General features: G+C 34.0%; 2 protein-coding genes across 4 annotated transcripts in view; one reads left to right on the forward strand and one right to left on the reverse strand.

The window, feature by feature from the left end:
- LOC126743632 (adhesion G protein-coupled receptor E4-like) overlaps positions 1-26,261 on the reverse strand; it is a 747,227-nt gene that overhangs the window by 209,383 nt on the left and 511,583 nt on the right. The window lies entirely within an intron of this gene.
- Positions 1-26,261, forward strand: part of LOC126743630 (proton-coupled folate transporter-like) — a 43,346-nt gene that overhangs the window by 8,349 nt on the left and 8,736 nt on the right. The window contains exons 2-4 of the mRNA XM_050450817.1: positions 17,441-17,698; positions 18,013-18,184; positions 18,263-18,443. Of these exons, the coding sequence (XP_050306774.1) occupies positions 17,441-17,698; positions 18,013-18,184; positions 18,263-18,443 (611 nt within the window). The remainder of the gene's footprint in view (positions 1-17,440; positions 17,699-18,012; positions 18,185-18,262; positions 18,444-26,261) is intronic.

Raw genomic sequence — 26,261 nt, forward strand, 5'->3', positions numbered from 1 at the left:
ACTTCTTCAAGGAGGCATGCGGCAAATTGATGTAGCTGAGCGTCTAGAAGTCTCTCAGAGCGTTATAAGTCGATTGTGGCGGCGTTTTCGTGAAACTGGAAATCCAGCTGAACAACATCCAGGACGTGACCGCGCTACGACAGCTGCTCAAGATAGATTTTTAGTTTTAACTGCTAGAAGGCAACCTAACATTACGGCTCCTGAATTGGTTATCAACTTGCAGAGAGCACACAATATTACCGTAGGCCGTGATACTATAAGAAATCGTCTCCATGAAGCCAACCTCCACAATCGAAGGCCACTTAGATGTTCATCTCTTTCCAGAGGCAATCGCGCTGCGAGAGTGCCAAGAATATCAAAACTGGAATGAACATGATTGGGCTACAGCTTTATTCACCGACGAATCCAGATTTGGATTTAATCCGGATTCGAGTGAGACGGTATGGAGACGATCTGGAAATGCAGAACAATTAAGACATATCCAGGAAGTGTATACATACAGAGGGCTGGAATAATGATAGGCGGTAGAACCGACCTCGTTTTTCCAGATCGCTTCCTTACAGCTCAGCAGTACATCGATACCATTCTTCAACCTGTTGTTCGTCCGTTTGCTAGCGCTGTTGGCCGAAACTTCCACCTAATGCATGATAATGCGCGTCCACATGTCGCACGCGTAGTGAGAGACTGGTTGGAGAACGAGGGGATTGATGTATTGCCATGGCCAACACAATCTTCTGATCTTAATCCAATTGAGCATGTATGGGATATGCTCCAACGAAGAATGACTCCACAGATGGGTGACATTTACACTGCCTTTCGTTTCCGGGAGCGACTGATAGCGGACTGGGGCAACTTATCCCAACAAAACATCGACAACGTTATTTTGTCTATGAACAATAGATGTCGAGCCGTCATAAACCAGCGTGGAGGTCATACTTTGTACTAATTTGCGTTTTTTATAAAGATTTTTTTTTGTATCTAATTTAAAAAACATTTTTTTTTCATTATACAAAACAATACATTTTTAAAGAAATTGTAGACTTTTTTTTTAATTTTAGTTATAGGCAGTTCTTTATTTTTGTAATTTTGGTTATTTTTTTAGTGTAGTAAAAGAGTCTTAATTACTATAATTCAGCTATTATTTATCCAGAGCAATTAAAAAAAAAATAAGGTCAATTTATAAAAATATCCCTAGACTTTTCCGATGTGTGTATTTATTGCACTTAATGTATCTTTATTGCTACATTTTCTGATACTTTTACTTGATACTTAAATTGAACTATCTACATTTTCTTCTCGATCTGCCTTTGTATTCCATTACCTATTTTTTACTTCCTTCTGATCAATCCTCTTCCGTATTAATTCTTATTCGAAAATATGCAAACAATATACTTTACCTATGCGAGAGAGATGTAAAGGCAGATTAAGAAAAAAACCCCGCTAAAAATGTGTGCGGACAGTACGACTACGGACGAGAAGCGAATTAGCAATGCAACTAAACGCACTTGTATATCATAGAACTGCAAAGCCTCTCTTACCTTCCTTTTATGCCCTACAAGGTAAGTCGAGTATATGTACATTTACTATTTATTAATTTGATATACTTTCTATATTTACGATTAAAAATAGGTTACTATTACAATTTTACGTAATCTATAGACGAAAGGGTTCGGATCAGGGAATGAGGAGGTGAGCGGGCTTAGCCTATAAAATTACATCTATCATGAATCAGATATAAAACACGTACTGGGATCTGCATTTGATAAAAAAAAAATTGTGCAGTAATAGAATGTAGAAAATGTGTTTCCGAAATATCTTACTTAGACTTTATAGGCGAATATAGACGAATAACTTGAAGCGTGTAAATAACATATTCGTTCAAATATTTTGAAAAACTTCCTTTATCCTTATTTTTTCTAGCAGATTCCAACAGAAAATGCTGCTTCTTTTTTATTGACAGCACTTATTTGATTTTTACCTAAAAGTAATGAAACAAATTATTAAGTATATATTTTTAAACATGATTTTAATAAGCATAATATTATAATTTTTTTGTGAAAAAAATAAAGAAGAAAGTATTTGTATGTATTGTAGTAAAAAATTAGTGTTTAAAGATCTAACTGAAGATTACTTAGTACCGAGTTGATCTAGACAAACAAAAAATACGCAGGAAAAGACGAAATCTGAAATACAAATTGTAAATATAAAAGTAGGTTAATTAAAAAAAGCGAATGTTCTCTTAACAAGAAATATGTATATACAAAAAATTATTAACATGTATTTACAAGAATTCATTTCTACGGTTCTCATTTTGAGCATGAGAATAGCTCAAAATGAGAACCGCCGTTTCTAATACAACGTCGACATCTTCGTCGCATCTCTGTAGTGGATACGCCTAGCCTCAGTTCCGCCTTCATTATTTCTGCTGCTGCATTAATTTTTTGGATAAGGTATTCTCGATTTAGGATTTATTTATTGTACACCAGTTATTTCATTCTTCCCCAAACATGGTACTCAAGAGAAGTCAAATCGGGAGATCCAGCTGGCCACAATATCGGTCCATTTCGGCTTATCCATCTATTACGAAAATGATTGCTGAGAAAATCTCTTACAGTGTTCCAATAATGGGCGAGACATCCATCTTTTTGGTATATGATTTGATCTCTTATATCCAGAGGAACTTCATCTAAAATATCAGGTAACTAAAAATTCTAGATAATTTTCACCATTTAAATTGTTTGGCAAAAAAATGCGGACCAATTAAAACTCTGCCTTTTACACCTGGCCACACATTTACATTAAATTTTCGTTGGAATAAAATTTGATTCTTCATATGAGGATTTTTATATGTCCGATAGTGTAGAGTGTGAAAATTAGTAATTCCTTCGCGAGAAAAATTGGATTCATCTGTCTACAAAATTCTCCGTAAAATATGTTATCTACTATATCACCATTTAAAATGATTCGATAGAAAGTAATTCTTCGAACAGGGTCACCTTCCTCGAGGCTTTGCACGAGGATATAGTGGAATAGGTGCATTTTCTTAGAATGCAGAACTGTCCACACATTCCATAAAGATAAATGCCATTATTGCGCTAGTTTCCTGGTGATAGTGGTAGGATCTCTTTCAATTTCATATAAAATTTGCAGATACACTTTAGCTAGATGTTGCTGGTTGTTCGCTCTAGGCCCTGCATGATTTAAGTTACCAGTTTCGCTTAATCTACTGTAAGTGTTAGTGAATGCGATCACATCAGGTACTCTTCTTTGAGGAAATCTTTCAGCATAAAATCTTCGAGCAGCTACTGCGTTGCCGTATTGCACTTTACCGTACATAAATACTATATCAGCATATTCGGCATTCGCAAAAGTAGGCAAATTTGTTCGTCGCAGGCAATGGACAAAACAAACCTACTAAGGAGTAACATTTACCACAAAAATACAATTTTAAGTACTGAACCACATCTTTCAACTGATCTCAGTAAAAGAGAATCAGCATTTTTTCTTAGAATGTGATATAACAAAAAAAATAAATATAAAGAAAGTTTAAAAAAATATTGACCGAATATCTTATAACACACTTCGAGTTATTCGCGTATTAACATGAAGTTAGATACTTCGGAAATTCGTTTTCTACATTCAACTAAGTCACATTTTTTTAAATCATATGTAGAATTCATCGTACGTGTTTTATTTTATTGAAACACATATATAAATTTACAATAAAAAAGTAATAATTTAAGAAGATAATAATATAAGAAGTTTTATTATAACTTTTATGGATCCATCAGCAAATTCGGTAAAACGATGGTATCTCCAAAACCGTATACACTTGGTTTAAGTAATACTATATAGGGTTAAATATATTTAAAATGATCTCATTTATCACCCCCTTTTTTATATACGTCGGTGGACTTAAACATACTGTATACTCGATTAATTGACAGCTGCACTTAATGGTAGGCTAAACACTCTGCGTGAAGAATTTTGAACTTTTAATACTGCCCACTGATAACAAATTTAACGAAGGACGGTGAAATTGAATTTATTGCACGACTTGATAAATTTCAAAATTCTATGAACCTTTCTTTAGACAAAATAGCCAACGACATCTAAAAGAAGAGGCAATGGTTTTTCGGCACAAGTTAACCGATATCAAGATAAATCCACAGGAATTCATTAATTGTTTATGAAGACCCAAAAACCATGTACCCAACAGTAATAAAATTCCTCAGCTACCGACAAAAAAAAATATTACAAAAAATTACATCAACTATTGTTATAGCTTAAGGAAAATCCGCCTTGTCAAAACCCAAACAGTACTCGACCGGTGCTTATTGTTGTGCGATTTTTATCTCGCACGATACACGACGCCGAACTTTTTCATAAAAAAATATTAAAAGGTACCAAATACTTAATCACTGATTTTATCAAGTGAGCGGTTATCATTGTTTCACAAAGTGAGGCAAATTTACAAAAATTTTACTTGGACTTATAACGGTCTTATATATAGACGCCTAAATGCAAAAGTATTGAATGTCATATTATATGTCATCTATCAAGGCAAATACAATTTTAATGTGAGTGCAAATCTTATAATAAAATTAACTCTGTTAACTTAGTTAATAGTTAATAAAAGCCATCTTATTGTAAGTCCATATAAGTGGCCTTACAATAAGTTTAGTATATAAACTAACATTAATCTATTTCATATTTTGGTTGACAAAATGCATGTTTGTTGATAATTGTGAAAAAAAAATAGTCACCTATGTTTTTAAAATACAAACGAAATCGCAAATTCTAAAAAACACATTCGATTAAGTGAAATAAACAAGAAGCAAATAAAAAACAAACAAAACAGATTAGAATATAACAGAAAAAAGAAGACCCTTACAAAATATCTACAAATTGGCAGCATATAGACTAGATAAGTTGATGGTCATTAGGAACAAAAAATATGTCTTACAACTATAAGTAACAAAGTTAATGATCATCTTCTGCAGTGTTACGCTGCGCTATATTAGTAAATGGCAATTCTTTAAAAAAGTCACATTACCCCTTTATCGCAAAGAAGCCTTAGATTTTTATCATTATTTTCGTCCTTATTAAATTAATTAAAGTATGTTTCTGAAGATCCTGCAAATCAAATATCTCTTTTTGCAGACAGCTCATAAACTTTATAAAATAGTTGCTTTCGTTTTGCTGACCTTACAAGAGTGTTCCACTGATCTAGTGTATATATGGGGATATGCCTCGCAGCCTTTTCAATAACGCTATGCACGCTGTCACCCTCAGATTGGGTGTGACCTGATTCAAGAAAGATGTGCCTAATTTTTATTAAATATTTTTGCGTTAAGTAATTATACAATGCAAAAATATATTTATTTGTCCTGCACAGTTATCTGAATAAAATGCAAATTCTTTTATACCACTTTTGACCTGACTTTCTATAAAAAGTTGCAGACAACTGATTATTTCTGATGAGCCTCTTTTTCCAATACACTCATACCACATATAGCATTGACCAAACAATTCTTTGGTCGCCAAATTATAAATTGTTAAATTATAAGTCGATTACTTAAGTTTATAGTACGTCAGACCGACATTTGATTTGGGAGTTGATAGCACTTGTAAATGAAAAACGGCGGCATATAATGTGGTATTCCGATTCGCTAGAATTTTGTTATTATTTTTTAGCTCTCTTGAAAGGTCTCTATTTTTCATATGCTTTTTAGATTTGACTTCTTCCTCTTCTATTTTGTTTTCAACCGGTTAATTATTAAAATTATGACAGGTGTCGCACAAATCTTTTTTTGGCATAAAAAATTAAAAATTGTACTCAGTATTAAAAATTTGTCGATAAAAACATTCGGTTGCTGGATTTATTTATTTATTTTGACAAAACTCTTAATAAAGGCAATACATTTTTGATACCTTCAATTTAGATGGCAAAAACTTTCGCTCTGTGTATTTTCTACAATAGTGGATTTCGATAGTTTCAAACAATTCGATATGAGCTTTTACTGATAGCCTTACAGATTGATCCAGCTGTGAATTTTTGCAAGCCTTTCCTCGTCTGTCTTTAGACACTACGCCAGATGTCCCCATCTTTTGAATCACCATTTCTATCATTTGTCCGCTTTATACTTAGCGTATTAAGGAAAAAAGTTTTAGATACTCACACAATTTTTTTAATACAAGTTAAATTATACGAATAAGTAAGTAACCTTTCTTCGACTAGGTACTTCCTGATCCAGATCTACTTGCTGTTGTTTTCGCTGACGACACCATTGTTTTGACTTTACCGTAATGTGTTTGGAAATAAAATCGATGCTTATGATAGCTGTCTATTTATGTCACTTAATTCCCAAAAGTTGGTAAATATTACATTACGTTCTTCTTCTGAAAGTTTTTCTACACATTTATTTCTACAGTCTTGATATGGCGGTTTAAGCATTCTTTTAGTCTAATCGTTTTCTTTCCAATTAACATATTCAGTTTCACTGTTTCTAGCTTTCTTAATTATGTTTCTTTTCCAAGAACTAATAAAGCTTTTTCTTTTTCTTGTTTTTGTTTTTTCATTTCCTCTTGTTGGCTGTAACTCAGGATCAAGATTGTCACTAACATCTGGAGGAATGAAATTGGGATAATAACTATAATAGCCTGCAAAGGGATCACTGTCTGATGAAGATAACTCCTCATTATCTGTTGGAACAACATTTTTTTGAGCTTTTGGGATACATGATATAGAATTTGATGGTATAGAGTTATTTAATTATGGATTCGGAAATAACTCCTTTTTTGAACTCTGTAGGATTTCTAAAGTAGAAAAAAACCTATATTGCCTGTTAATGTTGAGCTTTCATATAGAAATAGGTAGTTGCAAATTGACCGAATCTACCATTAATTTGACAAAAGCTGACTTCTCGTTCAAGTCCATGTTAAGCTTTGAATCTAAAAATTATTTAAACCAAAATTAAAATTTAATACAATAACATATCCAAAAAATCTAAACAGTTTTAAGGCTGTGACACAATAAAAAATTTTAGGAAATAAATATTAAATTTAGATATTAACCTAAAAATAGGAACAAAACTAAAGGAATAGAAAATATACTAATTAATACAAGTCATAAATAAAGTACCTATGATCTATTTTCCATTCCTTAATAATAATATTTCGGTTTGCATTTTTAGGTTGACTAAAATGTAATTCCTATTTTTTTATTATGTCAAGGCCTTTAATAAATTGTTCACTAGTGCTTTCTTGTTGAACTTTTTGCTTTCCTTTATCACATTTTTTTGTTGCCTGTCCGAGACTTAATAAGTTGTTTATTTCCGACAGGTGTGCAAGAAGCTCTAAATTAATATGGATATAAATACATATTTATTTCAGCTACTATTGCTGAATTTCTCACATTATTTTCAAAAATATATTTTATCATGCACAACATCAAAAAACAACTATTTTAAGTCATAAGTTTTTTAAAGTATTATATATCCCTAAAAAATTAATCAAAACTATATTAAGTCCTTTAAAAAATTATATGTCCATACGCAGCAGATCAGAACTATTATATGTTTCCCTTGTCGATAAACATGCATACAAAAACATGACGAGAGGAGGAACCGAACCGCTAGAACTAATAATATTTTTGCACGCAATAAATGTAACAAAATACTATATTATTTTGTAATAAACCCAATTTTCACAAATTTAGACATACAGTTCTTCTGTATTAGGGCGACAATATGTCTCCAGGAAATGGGGCAGAAAAATTATTCATAATATCTAGGACTTGGAAAAGCTTGCTGGGAAAGACAGTTAGGAGTCATCCTTGGAACATTAAAAGGCTAGGTTGGAGGTGTTTGAATCACTGGATTTCGAAGGACCTCCTGTCCCTCACACAACTTAAATATGATGCTAATTATTAAATTATAGATATTTATTTTGATTATTTTATTAATGCTACTAAACGTAAACTTTGATCGATTATATTATTACTTTGCTTGCTGACAGACATGTTCTAATGATAATAATGTACCCTTCTCCCTCTACCACTCGCCGTCTTGGAGCTCTCCTCGCATCGGTACAATGTTGTCGCGCGGTACAAAAAAAGTAAAATTTAAATGAATTTTTATACAGGGCTTAACAGCTAGAATTATCATTGCTATGAAGCTATGGGTAGTTTGTTGGCTTACAACATCTCTGATGCAATGATTTATGCTTATGTAGAAATGGCAAAAAAACATTCTATACTATCATAAAAATTTATTAGGTATTTTGACAGGCACAAAACAATACTATCGTTGCTCTTTAAAAAAGTCAATATTCAAATTTAAATAAATGCAGATAACGTATATTATAAAAAAAGGCCACAACATCGCAACGCCGCGCGATCGCATTGTTGATTCCACTGACGCGTCACAAGAAATCTTTACCAGTGAAGTCGTCCAAAGATAATGACATGATAAATACTTATTAATAATACATTATACTTTAAATTATAGATAATATTACCGTTTATGAAATTTTTATACATTTTTTAACGTACTTTTTTAGACTAAAGATACTTATCTAATAAAAAGCATTTTTATGGAAATTAAATATTTTATAAAAATTATAAATTTCTTGGTAAGTTTTTATTTAGATTGATTTCTATGATCCCCTATTCTTATTATGAAGACGAGTTTCTGGTAAATTAATTACGTTAATTGTAGTCGCTGTAGCACAGCGCACAGCCAGGCATTTGCCAGAAATAAATTAAAAAAAAAACATACAGCACAAAAAAACACTCCCTTTGACAGCTGTCGCTGAGCACAAACTCAAACAAAGTTGTTATTTACTAATCCTAGTCTTTCAATGTTCCAAGGAGTCATCTATAACGTTAATCACATCTGTGTTTACAGTATTGTACTATCGTGTATGCGGTGCCTACGAACTTTTTTGTTTCACTGGATTCTAGTATTTTATTGCTTATCAAGGCTGGTTTTTATAGGTAATTTTTCTTCTCTCTCCTCATGAGAGGATTACGTTTTATTTTCACTTAATCGGGATTTATCATTGAGGAAATGTAATGTTTGGTTCTTATTACACTTATTGTATTTTTTGGATGTTATGTAATACTGGAAAATATTTTACTTCTTATAATTCTTAAGAATTCTCTTTTCTAATTTGTACTTTAACAAACGATTCTCCATAAATTAATATTAAAATTCTTTTTCAAACGGGAGAAAACGTTTGTCAGGTATTTTGTTTTGCATCGTAAATCTAGGTGCTTTGCTTATTTTATATAATGTTGATTTTTATTTTGCCGGTGGCTTGATTGTCTACCTTACACACCAGTCTGGGCATTAGGTATAATCTTTCTAGATAGCAAGTTTATTTATCAAGTAACTTTCCTAGATATTATTAAAAGACTAATTCTTTATATATTATTTTTTTGCCTTTCTAAAGAATAAAATAAAGAAGCTAAAAAATAAAAGCTTTCTAAAGAATAAAATAAATAAAGAAGCCTTTCTTAGTAAAGAATAAAAATATATTTTAATAACAAAATGTGCTCACCATAACATAAGATCATTCGTGTCTAGTCTTAATGACCTTAAAATATTAGTACACCATAAACAATATGACATTTTTCTCCTTACTGAGACCTAATTTAAAGATGATATTCCCAGTATATTATTTAAAATTCCGGGATACAAACTGTTTAGAATACTTCGGAAATGTTTCCGAAGGTGTGGTGCACCTACATAAAATACTTTAAAAATACTTTATATCTGCAAAAGTCCTAGAATTTGATTTTCAAATTAACCCCTTACTTGTATAATTAAATCCCTTATATAATTTTAAAATAGGCGAAAAAACAAAGTCTCGGTCTCGATGGTCACACGTGATCAGTGCAGCTGACACTAAGTGTATTATTAGCAGCAGGGTTATTAATAGCTGGTTGGTAGCAGGTGTGGGTTTTTAGACTTGCGCCCTTCAGGTCTGATGATGCTCATTTCTGAGCGAAACATGTAACCAATTTAAAAATTTAATTTTATTATACGACTGTCGAGACCGAGACCTTTTTTCTGGTCTATGTTTTTTGGCCTATTTTTAACATCTATTTCTACAATTAACAATAAGTAGATCTTCACTCAAGGTAGTATTTTTTATAAACCTCCGAATATCAATGTAAAAGTCTAATTACCGATTTTGACTCAATTTTATCTTATATCTTTCCTAGCTTTGATCATGTCATTATTATTGATAACTTAAACATAAACTTTTTTAAACCATATTCTCTAACCCAAATACACAGATCGTCAAATGTCTTGAACCCCTTAGGAATTTTGTATAAAAATATTTCGTTGATGATCAGTTGCTGGGCATGTAAAGTATGTTGCTTTTGCATTTCAAAGAACATAAAAATAAACTCCTGGACAAAATTATCGCACCACTTGATTTTTAGAGATTTTTTTTTAATAAAGATAAAAAAATAAGCAAACTTATAAGCATTGTTAACTATGCATTATTAATTAACAAAAACAATTATATTCTATTTAACAAAACGAGATTTAAGTAACTAAATTCAATACAAGGAAAAGCATCGATTTTCACTAACTTCAATTTTGATACAAAAATAAAACAATAGACCCATAATGAATTCTTAATAACCACCTCTAGCTGCAATGACCGCTTAAAGTCTTCGCAGAATTCCTCGTATCAAATTATGAAAACTTTCCTGCGGATGTATTTTCACTCTTCACGAGCAGCATGTTCCATGATAATGCATAAACATAGTTTTTGTCCAGTTCTGCTTTTTATACGAGAAAAGATATTATAACTGTTTTAACTGATATTTATTTTTATTTAAATTTTCTTGACAAAATAATTAGTGGTGCGATAATTTTGTCCAGGAGTTTATTTCTAAGAGACTATTTATTCTCGATCAGAGCCATTTTTGATAATATGATTCTTCATATTTCTGTCTTGTTATTGACATTCTGGGTAGGTTTTATTTGAAAATACCGGGAAACGTAATTTTGCTATTTGATTGAACCAGAATAGTGGCTTTGCACCCAGAACATTTGTCAGATCACGCAATTTCAAATCGCCTGGATATTTCTAGAAGTTCGGTAGTTCGTATCTTAAATTTATACGAAGAAACTTGAAACATTGATCGGAGATGTGGAACTGGTCCCCCGACAGTAACAACCGAAAAAGAAGATCGCTATGTAACAAATTTCAGCCGTCGAAAAAGTCCAATATCCACTACAACTATAAGAAGTAGCTGATATTGGTGATGACTCATGCTGCCAATTTAAGATCTAAAAGAGTATTACGTGTTCCTAGACTATTGTTTCGACACATAGCTGTACCATTTTATTAGGCACAGGAACATAGAGGATAGCTTTTACCCCAGAGGCGTAACGTTGGTTTTTTCGGATAAAAAGAAACATGTTTAGTGACAGTCAGCGTCATCGAGTGAGGAGGACATCTGGAAGATAGATTGGCTGTTCCCCGCGAAATTGTTCCATACCAAAGAGGAACCATTATGTTCTGGGGGAGTATAATGTTTAATCGCACACTTCTTATTGCAATCGATAGGAATATGACTGTGTGCAGAAAATATTATAAGAGCTATAATTTATCTACTTCGTAATGAAATAGGAAATTTTATATAAATGGATGACAATGCCAGGCCTTATCGCACCAGAAGGGTACAAGAGGCTTTGGAAGATGGAAATATTATGAGATTAGAGTGGCTGGCAACTCTCCTATTATGAATCCGATCGAACATGTATGGGATTATGTTTAAAGAAGGATCCATATTAGGAAACATCCACCTTTTTAAAGTAAATTATTAAACCCTTCAAGAGATAATCAAGAAATCATTAATAACTGATTGTTTCAATACATAGGCGTGTCAATTTCCTGTGGCAGAGAAAAAAAATACATACTGATAATTACTATCATTTTTTATGTAACATTATAAAAGAATATGTAAAAATAAAATGTTATTGATTTTGTGCATATTTTTTTTTAATTTTCTTTGCCCTGTGTATAAATCTATTCGAACACCAAAATGAGGAGGTCCGAAAATTTTGGCGACAGATCTATTAAATGAACAAACATAACTGAATATACTAGCACCCTCATTAATACAGTTTTTATCAGCGAACCTGATTATGTCGCTTCTTGTGGAGCATTATCAATGGATAATTTTTCTGGCCATGAGTTTTTGATATTCATACGCTTTATACTAAGAAATATTCGAGTTTTAAAAAACCAGCTCCCTGGCTGAATGATGATGATGAATGACGCTAGTCGCAGCATAAAAATAACGCAACACAGGGTCGCACAAATCTAAGCAAAGTCGCTTAAACGATGATCGTATAAGATCTAGAACAGCATCTTTCTAACATTTCTAACAGCACCGCAATTACTTAGTTAGGGTAGTCAGAGAATCAAAAAAGCCTATGTTCGTAAAACAATCTGGCCAAAATGTATAAAACTCTTTCTAACATGAATGCTAAGACTAACATAAATTATAATTTAGCACCACATTTATCTAACATTGATTCCATTTATAATTTTTTTGGATCGTTCTTACAAATTATTTCCACTAAAGAAAAAGAAAAAAACGAATTTTGTAACAGTAATAAATTAAACGACATTTTTTTCTTTAAATTTTTCGCTCTCTTCTGTTGAAGAAATTCATAATGCTATTTATGCATTAAAAATCAATTCGCGAGAAACCAATGATATTTTTGTTTCTATGTTCCTTAATTGACACTTGTATATTACACATAATTAATTGTTGTATTGGAAGGCAATATTTTCCTTTTTCTTGGAAGACCGCTATTGGTAAACCTCTTGCTAAAATTGCTAATCCAACTCCATTATCCAATCTGCGTATAATCAGCATCTTGCCAGTACTATCTAAAATTTATGAATAGATTTTATACAACCAGTTATAGAGTTTTGTAATCGAGTACATAATACTTGAAAACCAATATAGCTTTCTAAAAGAGTCAAATGCTTCAACAGCGTTTGTGTCTGTAACTGATAATATTTTTGAGTCTAACGATAAAGGACTGACCAGTCTCTTAATATAATTAGATTATTCTAAGGCTTTTCATACCCTGGACCAACTCTTGTTGTCTAAACTTCATTATTATGGGTGCTCAACTGCTCATGCTTTGGATTATTCATCTCATCTTTTCTTAATAATAGACTTCAAAAAGTAACGTACAACGGATTTTTTCTCAGATCTTAAATATTCATTCCGGTGTTCCTCAAGGCTCTATTTTATCTTCAGTTGAACAACAAAGTCTTTTTGTTTAAAAAATTAATTTTTATTTAAAGACACTCACTTAATTTTAAATTAATAAAGCTACTCTGTGTGAATAAGTGAGTCTCTTGTTCTCACGTCATTATGCTTACTGCGATTTTAAATATATGCCTTGTTTTCGGTTATTAGAATAATAAAGAATTCAGAAAATGCAAATTTTTGTTATAGGTTAATATATGGACTTAAAAAAGAAGACCATATATCGCATAAAATATCAGAAACAAATTGACTTTATATGTCAAATAGATAGAATCTTCATCTTGCTAGTTTTGTTTACAAAATTGTCATTTACATTTAATACTATTAAACTTAACAACCATATTCCTAACTACTTTAAAATTCTCAATATTAATAAATTCTAATTTAAATTTCGTTCTTTGAATTTTTAACCGCAAATATAAATAAGTATATTCAGTCTCATCAAAGTCTTCAAGTTAAAAAATCATGTTTTATTGCACCAATGGTCTGTGTGTTTTTATTCAAAGTTTGCTGTACGCCCTTTTCCCTTTACCTGTGTAAGGAGGCTTAAGCATTTAATTACGGCATTATACCTCTTTTTTGTATTTCTATCAAAGTACCAATACATGTTTCTAAAAATTATTATTTTTCTTTTTTATTATTTTTCTTTATACGTTAGCAGCATCATTCAGTATGTAAAAATCTATTTTTACATAACAGAATCTATTTCTAATGGTTGAGTAAGAGTAGCCGTAGGGCTAGACTTCGCCATTATTTTCTACGTATGATTAACTATGTATGCATGTATTTGTTTTTTTGGATTTAAATAAAAAAGACTTATTGTTACCATTATTATCAGATTTCATGCCAAACAGCAATTGCACTTATTCACTTACCCCGATATCTCAGATATCAGAAGGATGAAGCTCTGATGGAGTCCTTTCCATGTTATCGGACTAAAAATAATAAACATGGACTAAAAATACACGATATCTTCTTTAAACTAGTTGACGTTATCTGTGTTTCCAGGAAAATTTCTAACAATTCGAGATCATAATAGCGTCGACTTCTGCATTAGCTGATAGATGCTTGCCTTCAGGTTCAGCAGTTTAATGTTTTTGATCAGGCTTTCTGTTATTACTCCTGCTGTTGATACAATAACTGGGATTATCCGCACGTCTTTTCCCATTTTCGTATAAGGTATTCTTGATCCCTGTACTTAACAATCTTTTGATTATGTTTCGCTCTTAGATTGTTATTATAAAGAATAGCTACATCAATAATGATTGTCCTAGAAATTTTATCGATTAGTATTAGGTCAGGCCTATTGTTACTTACTTGTTGTTCTCTAAGTACAGCGCGATCCCAATATAATTTGTGTTGCTGATTTTCAAGAACTGGTTCCGGCTAATAGTTATAATATGGTACCTTGACTGCTAATAAGAGGTTTAATTTTTCTATGAGCTCTTGATGCAGTATCTTTGCAACTAGATCATGCCGTTCTATTTCTTTGATGCAAATATATTTAAATATATTTCTTAGGGCTACGTCCCAAAGTTATGGCATCAAGTGAAAGTCGTCTTCATTCCGAAATCCGAAAAAAGCGATTTTACAGATCCCAAATCGTACCGACCTATCAGCCTTACCAGCTTTATGCTGAAGGCGATGGAGAGGCTGATTGATCGGTACCTTAAGGAAAGCATCCTGGTCAAAAAACCAATGGCGTATTGGTGCACAAATACGCCTATCAGGCGGGCAAATCCACAAACCTGGCCCTACACCACCTTGTAAGGAAGGTGGAGGGTGCTCTGGGTGCGTTTCTAGACATTGAAGGGGCGTTCGACAATACCCCTTTCGCATTAATCTGCTAAGCACTCGAGAGCCGCGACTCAGAACACTGTTTGGTTAGCTGGATTGAGGCCTCGAAACGTCATGTATCTGCCCAGCTCAACAACGAGATTGTCGAAACGTTGGCGGCTAGGGGCTGCCTGCAGGGAGGAGTATTATCCTCTCTTCTACCTTGTGGTGCCTTGTGGTCGACAGCCTGATAAATCTTTTAAACAATGCTGGCCTATACACACAGGCCTTCGCTGATGATCTGGTAATCCTTTGCCCGAGGAAAGACGCCGTCTTAATGCGGGGCCCTATTATGAGAGCCCTGCGTATGGTGAACATATGGTACCTCTCGGGGGGTCTCAGGATTAACCCCAAAAAAGCAGAGCTCATACTATTCACGAGGAGATGTAACTTTGGCACGCCCCCTGTTATATCTCTAGGTGGCGTGCAGCTGCATTTTTCCAGGACAGTTCGATTTCTGGGAATCAAGTTAGATCCCAAACTCTCCTGATACGATCATGCAGATACCAGAATGAAGAAGGCCACCGGCGGGCTTTGAGCCTGCAGGCGGGCTTTCGGCAATACCTGGGCTCTGTCTCCTAAGATCCTCCACTGATCCCTGCGCATTGTGAGACCTCTTCTCACATACGGGGCTATCGTTTCGTGGCCATGTACGGAGAAAGCGAAAATTCGTGCTCAACTGGACAGAGTCCAACGTCTTGCATGTCTCAGCATAATGGGTTCCATGCGGACGGCGCCAACTAGAGCGCTCGAGACTCTGCTGAGCCTTCCGCCTCTGGACCTCGTTGTGCAATTCGAGGCAATGAGGACTGCGTACAGGCTATACGTCCTCGGCGAACTACGTGATGGCGAGACCGGTCACGCAAATATTTGGTCACGGGCCATACAGGACTGTCCTCTCCTTCTGATGGGCAGTAACTGCATGGCTCCAGTGACTGTGGACTGCGAGGGATTCGTGACGCACATTGCAGATAGAAAGGAGTGGCAGCATTTCAACAGACCTGCATTACTAAATAGGGGGACCATCTGGTACACATATGGCTTCAGAATGAATAACAGAGCTAGTTCAGGGCTTTGTGGTGGGACCCCACATACCAGTCGGGCATACTCGCTGGGGGAGCACGCCACTGTCTTCCAGGCCGAAGTATTCGCTGTATTAAAATGCGGACAGAAAATCCTAAGCTGCGGACACCCCAATACAGTCGTATCAATATGCTCGGACAGCAGAGCTGCCATTAAGGCTATCACGGCCGCAAAGGTAAGCTCCAAGCTTGTACTAGAGTGCATAAAAGTCCTAAAAAAACTGGTGTAGGTTGGTTGCAGGGTCCAGCTCGTCTGGATACCTGGCCACGCAGGCCATGCAGGTAATGAAGAAGCGGACTCTCTTGCCAGACTGGGATCCGCAAAAATCTACTACGCCTAAAAAGACGCAAAATTCGACTAGTGACAGGTCTTTTAATCGGTCACTGGCACTTAAGAAGACATCTCCATACTATCGGTATTGCGGACAAGCCGAAATGCCGATGGTGCTGTGAGGAGGATGAAGCCATTGACCATGTAGTCGGGGAGTACCCAGCACTCACGCGCGCCAGGTTTAAAAATTTGGGTTCCACTTTCAGTGTACTGAGTGACTTTAAGTCCTTCAGACCAGAGAGCCTTATCAGTTTCTCTAAGGCCGTTGGGCTCTAGTAACCCCCGGTGGGGCATGACGGATCTATTAGGAGACCTATATGCACAACTGCCTTGGCAGCCCACTGTTTCGACAATTCGACAATTCAATTTGGTGCAAAAGTTTGACATCCACCGGTGACATGCTGAATAGACTTATACATTGTCTCATATCCATACCTACATCTGTTACTTGTTAAGACGTGTTAACTTAAAAGTGAGTTGCACAAAGGGAATAAAATAATCATGGTTTATGTACAGTAATTTTTTATGTTTCCTATTGTTTTTTTCAATTCTTTTCCAAAAATCTAAACTGTATTTTCAGAAGATAAATAGTGGAAGCATATTAGGGAGCTTTCTTTCTGATAGAGACAAAGCTTTTAAACTTAAATTACATATGCTTCCTTGACTATACCAATACTTAAAATATCGTTTTATAAAATATATTTTTAAGGTAAAAAAGTATACTTTTTCAGTATGTATAGAATATATTGCTATTTTAAGTGGTTACAGAAAAATATAATACAAGGGATTTAAAAGATCTATTAGAGCCATGAAAAACATATCCCACCACCGTTGTTCACAAAAAATTAAAAAAAAACCTTTTTTTTTCAGCCAGTGTCAGCAACAATTTACTAATCTACAGAACCTGCTATATTCTCCTTAACTACAATAAAACAGAATGCGCTCAACTAGGATTTGTAAGTAATAATGAAACTGCAAAACTGGAGCTTTTAGTGTCACCAACTAGTACCCATATAGCGTTGATAAACACTATTATCGAATCAGTGCTGGGATCAGTTTTATGTCTTTTCATGGCTTCTTGGAGCGACAGATTTGGTAGAAAACCTATTATTGTGATGGCATTTATAGGTTTGTACTTTTTTTCTAATAACAAATAAGCAATAGAGTATATCCCATATGTATGATAGCCTATACATATTATTTGATTTAAAATGGGCTGGAAAAGATAGTATTACAAAACTGATCATCTTAAAGAAACAAAAACCGCTCCTGGACTTTAGCCGACGCATCATTCAGTGTTGTCTTACTACTTTAAAAAAATGGTGGTGGCTCAGTGAATCGTTGGCTATATGATACACCCTGAGCTATCTCTCCAACTTCTTTTTAAGAAAAAAACTTTTTCTCTTATTATGCATATTTTGAACAGACAAAATGTATTTTAGGTGGTTGTATTGCGATAATTCTCCACGTAGTATATGCAGCCTTTGAACTAACTCCATGGTTTATATTAGTTCCAACATTTACAGTACTACTTACGGGTGGAAGAGCTGGTTTTATTACTATTTTATATGCCTATTTAGCAGACTTAACAAATGAAAATGAAAGAGGATGGAGGTAAGTTACTTTCCTTTAAATATATGTGTAACCTACAAAGTTAGTTGACAAAAATTCTACAAAAATTATCGTTTGTAGAATTGGTATATTTGAATTGGCAATGACAGCAGGCGTTCTTATTGGCACGTATTCCAGCTCTTATTTACTCATAGCAACAAGCTATCTTACCGTATTCAGTATAGGTGCTGTTTCACAGATAGTGGCTTTGTTATATGTGATTTTTCTTATACCAGAATCCCTAAAGCTTAAAGAAAGTTCGGTGAGTAAAATTTACTTTAAAATATACACGTTAAAAAAACGATTATTTAATATTTTATTTAGAAAATATTAAAATAGAACTAATTCTTAGTAGGATGTATCCCAGTGATCCTCTATATTGTTAATTATTGACGCCCGGTTGGTATTTTTAAATTCAAATCGAATATTTATTCTTTGCCTAAAAAAACAAATCACAAAACTTTAATTGAATCGTTTATTGTTGAAAGGAGGCAAGTTACATTTTATGAAGTTTGAGAAAAATGCAAAAAACTATTCTAAGCTATACTGAATTATTTTTGATTATTTTTTTTTTAGTAAAACTAATCAAGTATTGATTAGTAGATACAGGGTGTCCCGGTTCATGTGGGAAAACTCTCGGATTCAGATAGAACATCGAAAAATAATACCAAACGTTCCTATAAAAAAAATCATACAGGCCTTCTTTACGAAGATACAGCCTCCTAAAGGACGCTGCTGGAAATTGGTTTTTCATAAATTACTTTTAAACTACCTGGTAGAATTTAATAAAAATTTTAGGTGATGAACACTATTAGGGATCTCTTAAAATGACATCCTTAAAATACATTTACCTTGTTTACTTTACCAGGGGCGGACTAGGTTGTACACTTTAATGCGTATATTTTTAACACCCTGTATGTTAAAGTAGTCTAAAAAAAATACATTTGGATACCTTGAACCCTAGGCTAAAAAAAAGATACTCTTGTTTATATTTCTTGTTGTTTATTCGGCAAAATTTTGTTTTTAATCGGTTCCGTGATCGGTGGTTTGTGTGTGTGTGAGTATTTCAAGACTGAACAATACAATAATTATTATTGAAATTTAATAATGAATCGTGTAAGCTTTTTAATTAACTGTAATTTTTCAAATCTTTCAGTGGAAGAAAAAGTAAACATTAAGACTTTAGGCAGACCTTTGTCGGATTTAAATATGACTCAAGTGAGTGAAAGGAAAACACAACAAAGAAGTTTTACTCGCCGTTTTTTGAGGGACATTTATCTGAGAAATAATTGGATATGTGGTTGTGAAGAAACAAACTTATTCTACTGTTTTCCGTGTGTGTTATTTTTTGTCGCTGGCTCTAGTAGTGTCGATCCAAGTTGGGCAAGAAAAGAGGTAAGAGATTTACAACATCTTGCGGCTAAAATAAAAAAGCATGACATTTCACGAGGACATATAAATTCTTGCGCTACGTTTGCTTTACTGGGTAAGACTAATATTTTAACAGTTGATTTTTGCATATAGAGACAATTTAATTAAGCATAATGATGAAATAAGAAAAAATAGGCACTTTTAATGAGAATTATTAGCTGCGTAAAATTTTGTGGGGCCTTTGAATTGGCACTTCGAGGCCACAATGAAACTAAGGATTCTTCAAATAAGGGTTTGTTCAAGGAATTAATTAATTTTCCGCAGAATTAGATGTCACACTTAAGGAACACTTGCAGAATTCAACAGTCTTTTAAAGGAACATCTAAAATGATTCAGAACGATATTTTGGAGTGTATCCATTCATGAACATTTCTGGGGCTTTATAAAGGTTAAGGATAAAACTGCAACAAGATTAAAAACGTGTATCGAAAATGAAATTGATCCGCTAATTTTAAAGACACCTCAAAAATTAATAGCTCAAACCTACGACGGGGCAAATGTAATGAGTGGTTCAATTAACGGTGTTCAAGCTCAGATTAAATTAAAATATCCAAACGCGCATTTCGTTCACTGTTATGCTCACCAGCTGAACATTATTATGCAAAAATCGGTATCTCAAAATCCAAAAGTACGCGTTTTTTTAAATAATCTGTCTGCAATACCAGCTTTTTTCTCAAATTCCTCCCACCGATGTGATGTACTACAAGAAATAGTACATAGAAAATTGCCTAGAGTGGCTACAACCAGATGGAATTATAATATTCGCACCGTGAATACTGTTTATGAAGATGGCGAAGAATTAATTGAGGTTTTTCAAGAAATTGAGCAGAAATGTAAGAAAAGTGTGACGTCAAATGAAGCTTCCGGTTTAAGGAGAGCATAAGAGGATCCAGAATTCTTATTCTGGCTTACCCTTTTTCACAAAATTATGCCGCACGTGGACATACTTTATTTATTTATTTACACCACTCCACAGAATAAATTCCAATTAATGAGTGGGAAAATTACAACAATAAATTACAAAACATAGGTATCTTAAGAAAATTAAAAAGAATACAATATTATCAATAATTACAAGCAAATGGTATTAAAAGAAATATAGACAAAGTAAATTAAAAGTAAAACATCTAGGAAAAGTGTACTCTTTTAATTTCCGACAAACTGCAATTAAAGATGTCACACTGATCCAGAACAGAGTCATGTATGTTACATGCTCTGCGCAGAGGAGAAAACTTACAAATGTTGGTCTTGATAGGTAAAAAGTTGATGTATTCCTTGCTGATATGCGAGGCACATGAAAATTTAGTTGCTGCAATAGATCTGGTGAATCAATGATATTATTTACCAACTTAAATAAAAATTGCAAATCAGCGGATTTTCGCCGATCCTCCAGCAAAGCAAACGAAAATCTTTCCAATAAACGCTGATGTGGGAAACCAATTTCTGGGTACACTCCGTCACTCTTGTACCAAAGATATTTGAGAAATTTTCGTTGAATATTTTCAAGTTCATGAATATGATTTGTATAATATGGTGACCAAACTTGGGATGCATATTCCAATATTGATCTGACATAAGAAAAGTACAGGATTTTTAGACTAAGAACATTATTAAAATTTTGCGAGTTCCTGATGATATATCCCAACATTCTATAACTGCGCTTGACAATATCTAAAATATGCGGTTGAAAAGAGAAAGAGCTGTCAAAGATCACCCCTAAATCTCTAAATTCAGTTGATCTAGGCAGAATAACATCATCTATGGTATAGTTGTAAGTAATGAAGTTTTTCTTTAAGCCAAATGAGACAACATTACATTTAGCCGCATTAAGGGGTAGATTATTATTTTTACACCATGTATTCAAAAGACTTAAATTATTTTGTAGCTGCTCACAATCCAAAATAGAGTCAATTCTAATATATAGTTTTATGTCATCTGCGTACAGCAGGCTATTAACATCAAGTTGGTCAGATATTGTATTAATGAATGAGTTGAAAAGAAGTGGTCCCAGAATTGAGCCCTGTGGGACTCCGGAAGTGGCAACTATCTGCACCGAACTACGACCAAAACATTCCACGTGTTGTGGTCGCTCGGTAAGATAGGACTGTAAAAGATTTGACAAAGAAGAAGAAAATCCATAATATAGGTCGAAATTATTATTGAGAATATTGTGGTCTAGTCGGTCAAATGCTTTTGAAAAGTCTGTATAAATAACATCGACTTGAGAGTTTGCATTTATTGATTCGGTGATATATTCTGTAAGAGAAATCAAATTTGTAGTGGTAGATCTACCTTTCATGAATCCATGTTGTCGAGTATTTATAAGACTCCCCACTCTAGGATATAAAGCAGAATGAAGTGCGCGCTCAAAACATTTGGAGAAGTTATTTATTATTGTGATAGGCCGGTAATTTTCAACCATGTTTTTGTCATTCTTTTTATGTATGGGAACAATTTTAGACGACTTCCAAAGATCAGGAAAACATTCTTGTTTAAGGGCCAAGTTAAAAAGAATTGTTAATGGTTTTGCAAAAACATGTCTACAGTCTGATAAAAGAAATGCGGGTATTTTGTCAGGTCCAACTATCGGTGTGGGTTTTATAGTTTTTAAAGCACTTAATACCTCGTTTTCAGTAAATCTAGTTATGGTTATGCACTCCGGGTACGGTGTCTGATTATTATTAGAGTTAGAGGCTTGAGGTGAATTAAAAGTCGTGTATGAGCTCCGAAAGAAAGCTGCAAATGCATCAGTAATACTCTGCGGATCCGATAACAAAGTTCCTTGTTGATCAAATATATTTTGGGGCAGGGAGTTATTTTTTTGTGAACTCCGAATTAACTTCCAAAAGTTATTAGGCTGCGAGTTTAAATCATTCTCAAGTCTCGCACAGTATTGTTTGTATGACAGCTCAACATTTCTTTTTATTTTAGAACGCAATTCTCGAAAATTTATTAAATCTTGTTGAAAATAAAAGCGTCTAAATTTTATCCAAAATTTATGTTTTTGTTATATGTCTCTTACTATTTCAAAAGAAAACCAGGGCGGGTAGGTACGAGCTCTTTTTGCAGTTTTCGGAACATACATATCAAGACAAGAATAAATCTTCAGATAGAAAATGTTCATAGCAGTATTAACATTTTTAACCGCTTCCAAATCACTCCAATCAACTCTAAGAAAACTGTCATATAACAATCTGAGGTCAGCTTTTTTAAAATTATAAAAAATATTATCTATTTTACAGTCATTAAACTTTTTGTCAGGGGTATAATTGAACCTTATAAATAACGAAGGATGGATAGCTTCCTCGTCAACCAAGAAGTCGTAGCATCGCTCCACAGTACAGAATTGAGGCTCTGATGTAATGACCAGATCCAATAATTTACCTTGAGAATTTTTAATAAAATTTTCCTGATTCCAGTCAAAAAAGTTTAAAGTATAAATAATCTGGTTTAATCTGTTGGATGATAATGAATTTTCCGAATAATTAATATACTCAGGTATATTAAAGTCTTCTAGCAAAATTATTTTTGAGTTGAAAAGATAGGTTAAAGAAGATAAGTATTCAAAAATATTTTCATATATATCAGCATTAAGTCCGGGTGGTATGTATATTAAAATAACATATACATAAGAGTGCTCAAATATAATTTTTATACCTATGATTTCAATAATATTTTTAAGGTTATAAGAAAGCGCCAAGTTTAACTTTACCACCGAAAATGACTGCTTTACTGCTAATGCCACCCCCCTGCCCCTCTTCTCGGACATCTCTGCATAGTTTCTATCGCAGCGGTAGACAGAGTACGCATTCGGAAAAAGTTCCGAGCTATAAATCCCATCATTCAGCCAAGTCTCGGCCAAAGCAATAACGTCAAAATTGCATGTTAAAAGAGAATTGTAAAGTACTTTTGTTTTCGAGCGAAGTCCTCTAACGTTTTGATAACAGATGCGAAGGTCATTGCAACGATCATGCTGCCGAGACTCGACTGAATGCGAGCCGCAGGAACCACGAGAGAGAGGGCAGGCGGTTTTACCTTGCAGGTTGGGGGAATCCAATAAAGTTGGTTGGTTGCTACAGAGTGGACCCAAAAATATCGGACTTGAATTTGCTATTAGATTGTTTGTATGCATAGCAAGCAGAATGGTCCCAAGCAGCGTGATTGATTTCAATATTCAATTTATATTTATTTTTTAAAGACTCGCAATTAGCACACTTATAATTTCTTTTATCTGCTGCTTTTAATGTGCACATTCTAACTTCATGTGCGCCTGCGCAAAGAGGACAAACGACGTTACTTTGGCAAAACTTCACTGAATGACCAAGAACATTGCATCTAAAACAGCGTGTTATTGACGTGGAGTCATAAATGTTGCAATTGTCAAGACCTACAACAATTCTTTTTTGATCAATTAGCTCTTTAAAAGTAAAAGTATCTAAACGTAAAGTAGCCTGAAATATAGTTTCATTTTTTTTTGTAGGCCAGACCTTAAGTACACTCATCCTAGATACACCACTAAACAACAATTTATTTTGAGACCGCAAATGAAATTCTAGTGCTTCGTTAGAGTAATCTTCTGATAAACCAACTATTCGGATCAACGGCATTGTCGACTGAAGTTCTCGAATCTCGTAGTCTTCCCTAAGTTTCTCATTGGCCAGATCCTTCATTCTTCCTGCGCTATTAGGTTCAACTGTGACAAGAACACCGCCATTTGCAATGTGTTTAACATGGTTGAAGGATATGCTTTCATCCGCTGGCTTGATACGGTTTAAGATGTCAGCCTTAGTGTGACTGTTATCTTGTGCCATATTCTTCGGTTTTATAATAAGCCTTGTTTTTTGACCGCTCAACGCATCTGCATAACTAACTCTAGGTTGCTGGATCTCAGTAGGTTGTAGAACAGAGAGTTTCTCATCTATGGTCTGCAATATTGATTCTTTGACAGAAGAAATGTCGTTCTGCAAAGATTCCCGAATGGTACTTTTAATTTCATCCAAAGGTAGATTACGACAGGAAAGACAACGCCAAATCAGTCCAGGAATCGTTGTAATAATATTTACTGCATCACTGGGTATACGCATGCATTCAGCATGGAATCGTTTCTTACAAGATCCTGCGCAGGTGAGATGCGGCTTGCTGCGAGAGGATCCTGCCGACGTGTTGCAAAGCCCACACAAGGACATTTTTTATCTCTATAGACTGATAAGAGATTTCATGCGGTGTGGATCAAACTGACTTTATTGTTGGTTATTCAATGGGTTAAGTGAAATTAAATCACTTACCCATCTGTAGTGGTCACCAGAGAAACTTCTGTGAAAATTTCAGAATTTTCGAACCATAAATACAGCCAAACCTTAACACTTTACTGGTCAGCGCAAAAACACACGTCCGCTCAGGTCAACGCCTTAACGAAATTCTTTATAATCAGCTCCAGTCAAAAAGTAAGGATAGTGTGTCATTGCAAAAGGATCTGTCGATATTTGAATCAAGCATTGCCAAAATAATAAACGACACCGATAATATTAAGGCTAATATAGAATTAAACTTTGAAAGTGTCAAAAGAAGAAGAACTGACGATAACTTGAGAAGTATTATTGCAAAAGAGGTATGTGATACAGTTGTTACCCAAGCGAAGGACAGATTTTCCTATCGAGGTCATCTTCAAGCAGCTAACTTGTTCGATAAAGAAGCGTATCCAAAATATAACAAGACCTTTCCAGTGGATATTTTAGATAATGTAGTTACTTTATATCCAATGTTATGTAAAATTAGATTAAGAACTGAACCAGAAGTCATTTACTCAAGACCAGATTTCTCACAAAATATTGGAGCTATGAACTTGCTTTCATTTATTTTAGAAAATAATCTTGCCGAAACATTTGCCGAAACAATAAAATTATTAAATATCATTGTGACGACCCCAATGACAACTGCAGAGGCCGAGCGCAATTTTTCCACCCTTAAGCGAATAAAAAGCTTTCTGCGAAGTACTATGTTTAATGAAAGACTTAATGTTTTAGCCATGATGTCCATCAATAGAAATTTAGTGATGAAAATAAACAATTTTGATGAAAAAGTAATGGAAAGGGTGATAAATATGAAAGACCGTCGAGCAGATTTTACTTTTAAGAAGTAGCTTAAGTACCTATTGAATATTTATTAATAAGTATAATTTTTCTTCACGTTTTAAAGTTACTTGTTATTGTTTTTAAAACCGTAGAGAGGTGGCAAAAATATTTTCGCGCGAGGTTCCGTGATGTGTAAATGCGATTGTTTCGTAACAATGTTCTTTATTTTTGATTGCCAAATTAAGACCTTTATGTGCAAACTTTTTGTGATTGTACCATGATGACTGCAAACCGTCATGTCTCAGATATTATAACATATACTTAGGTACGTCCAGTTATATGTTTTTATTTATTAGTAAGTATATATTTATTTGGATTTGCGCGCCCCATAGTCAAATGTCGCGAGCCGCCACATTAGAGTAATTAAAAGTATAAGAGGGTTCAATCCCATAGTAACAAGTAGGCACCATCTTTACCCTAAACTCGATTGCAGCATCACGGATGCGATCTAACCGAACTAAAATAATTGACATTTGTCACAGTCGGTAAAATAGTCTACTGGAATACCGATCCATCAT

Source organism: Anthonomus grandis, chromosome 13 (assembly GCF_022605725.1).
Source record: "Anthonomus grandis grandis chromosome 13, icAntGran1.3, whole genome shotgun sequence".
NCBI lineage: Eukaryota > Metazoa > Arthropoda > Insecta > Coleoptera > Curculionidae > Anthonomus > Anthonomus grandis.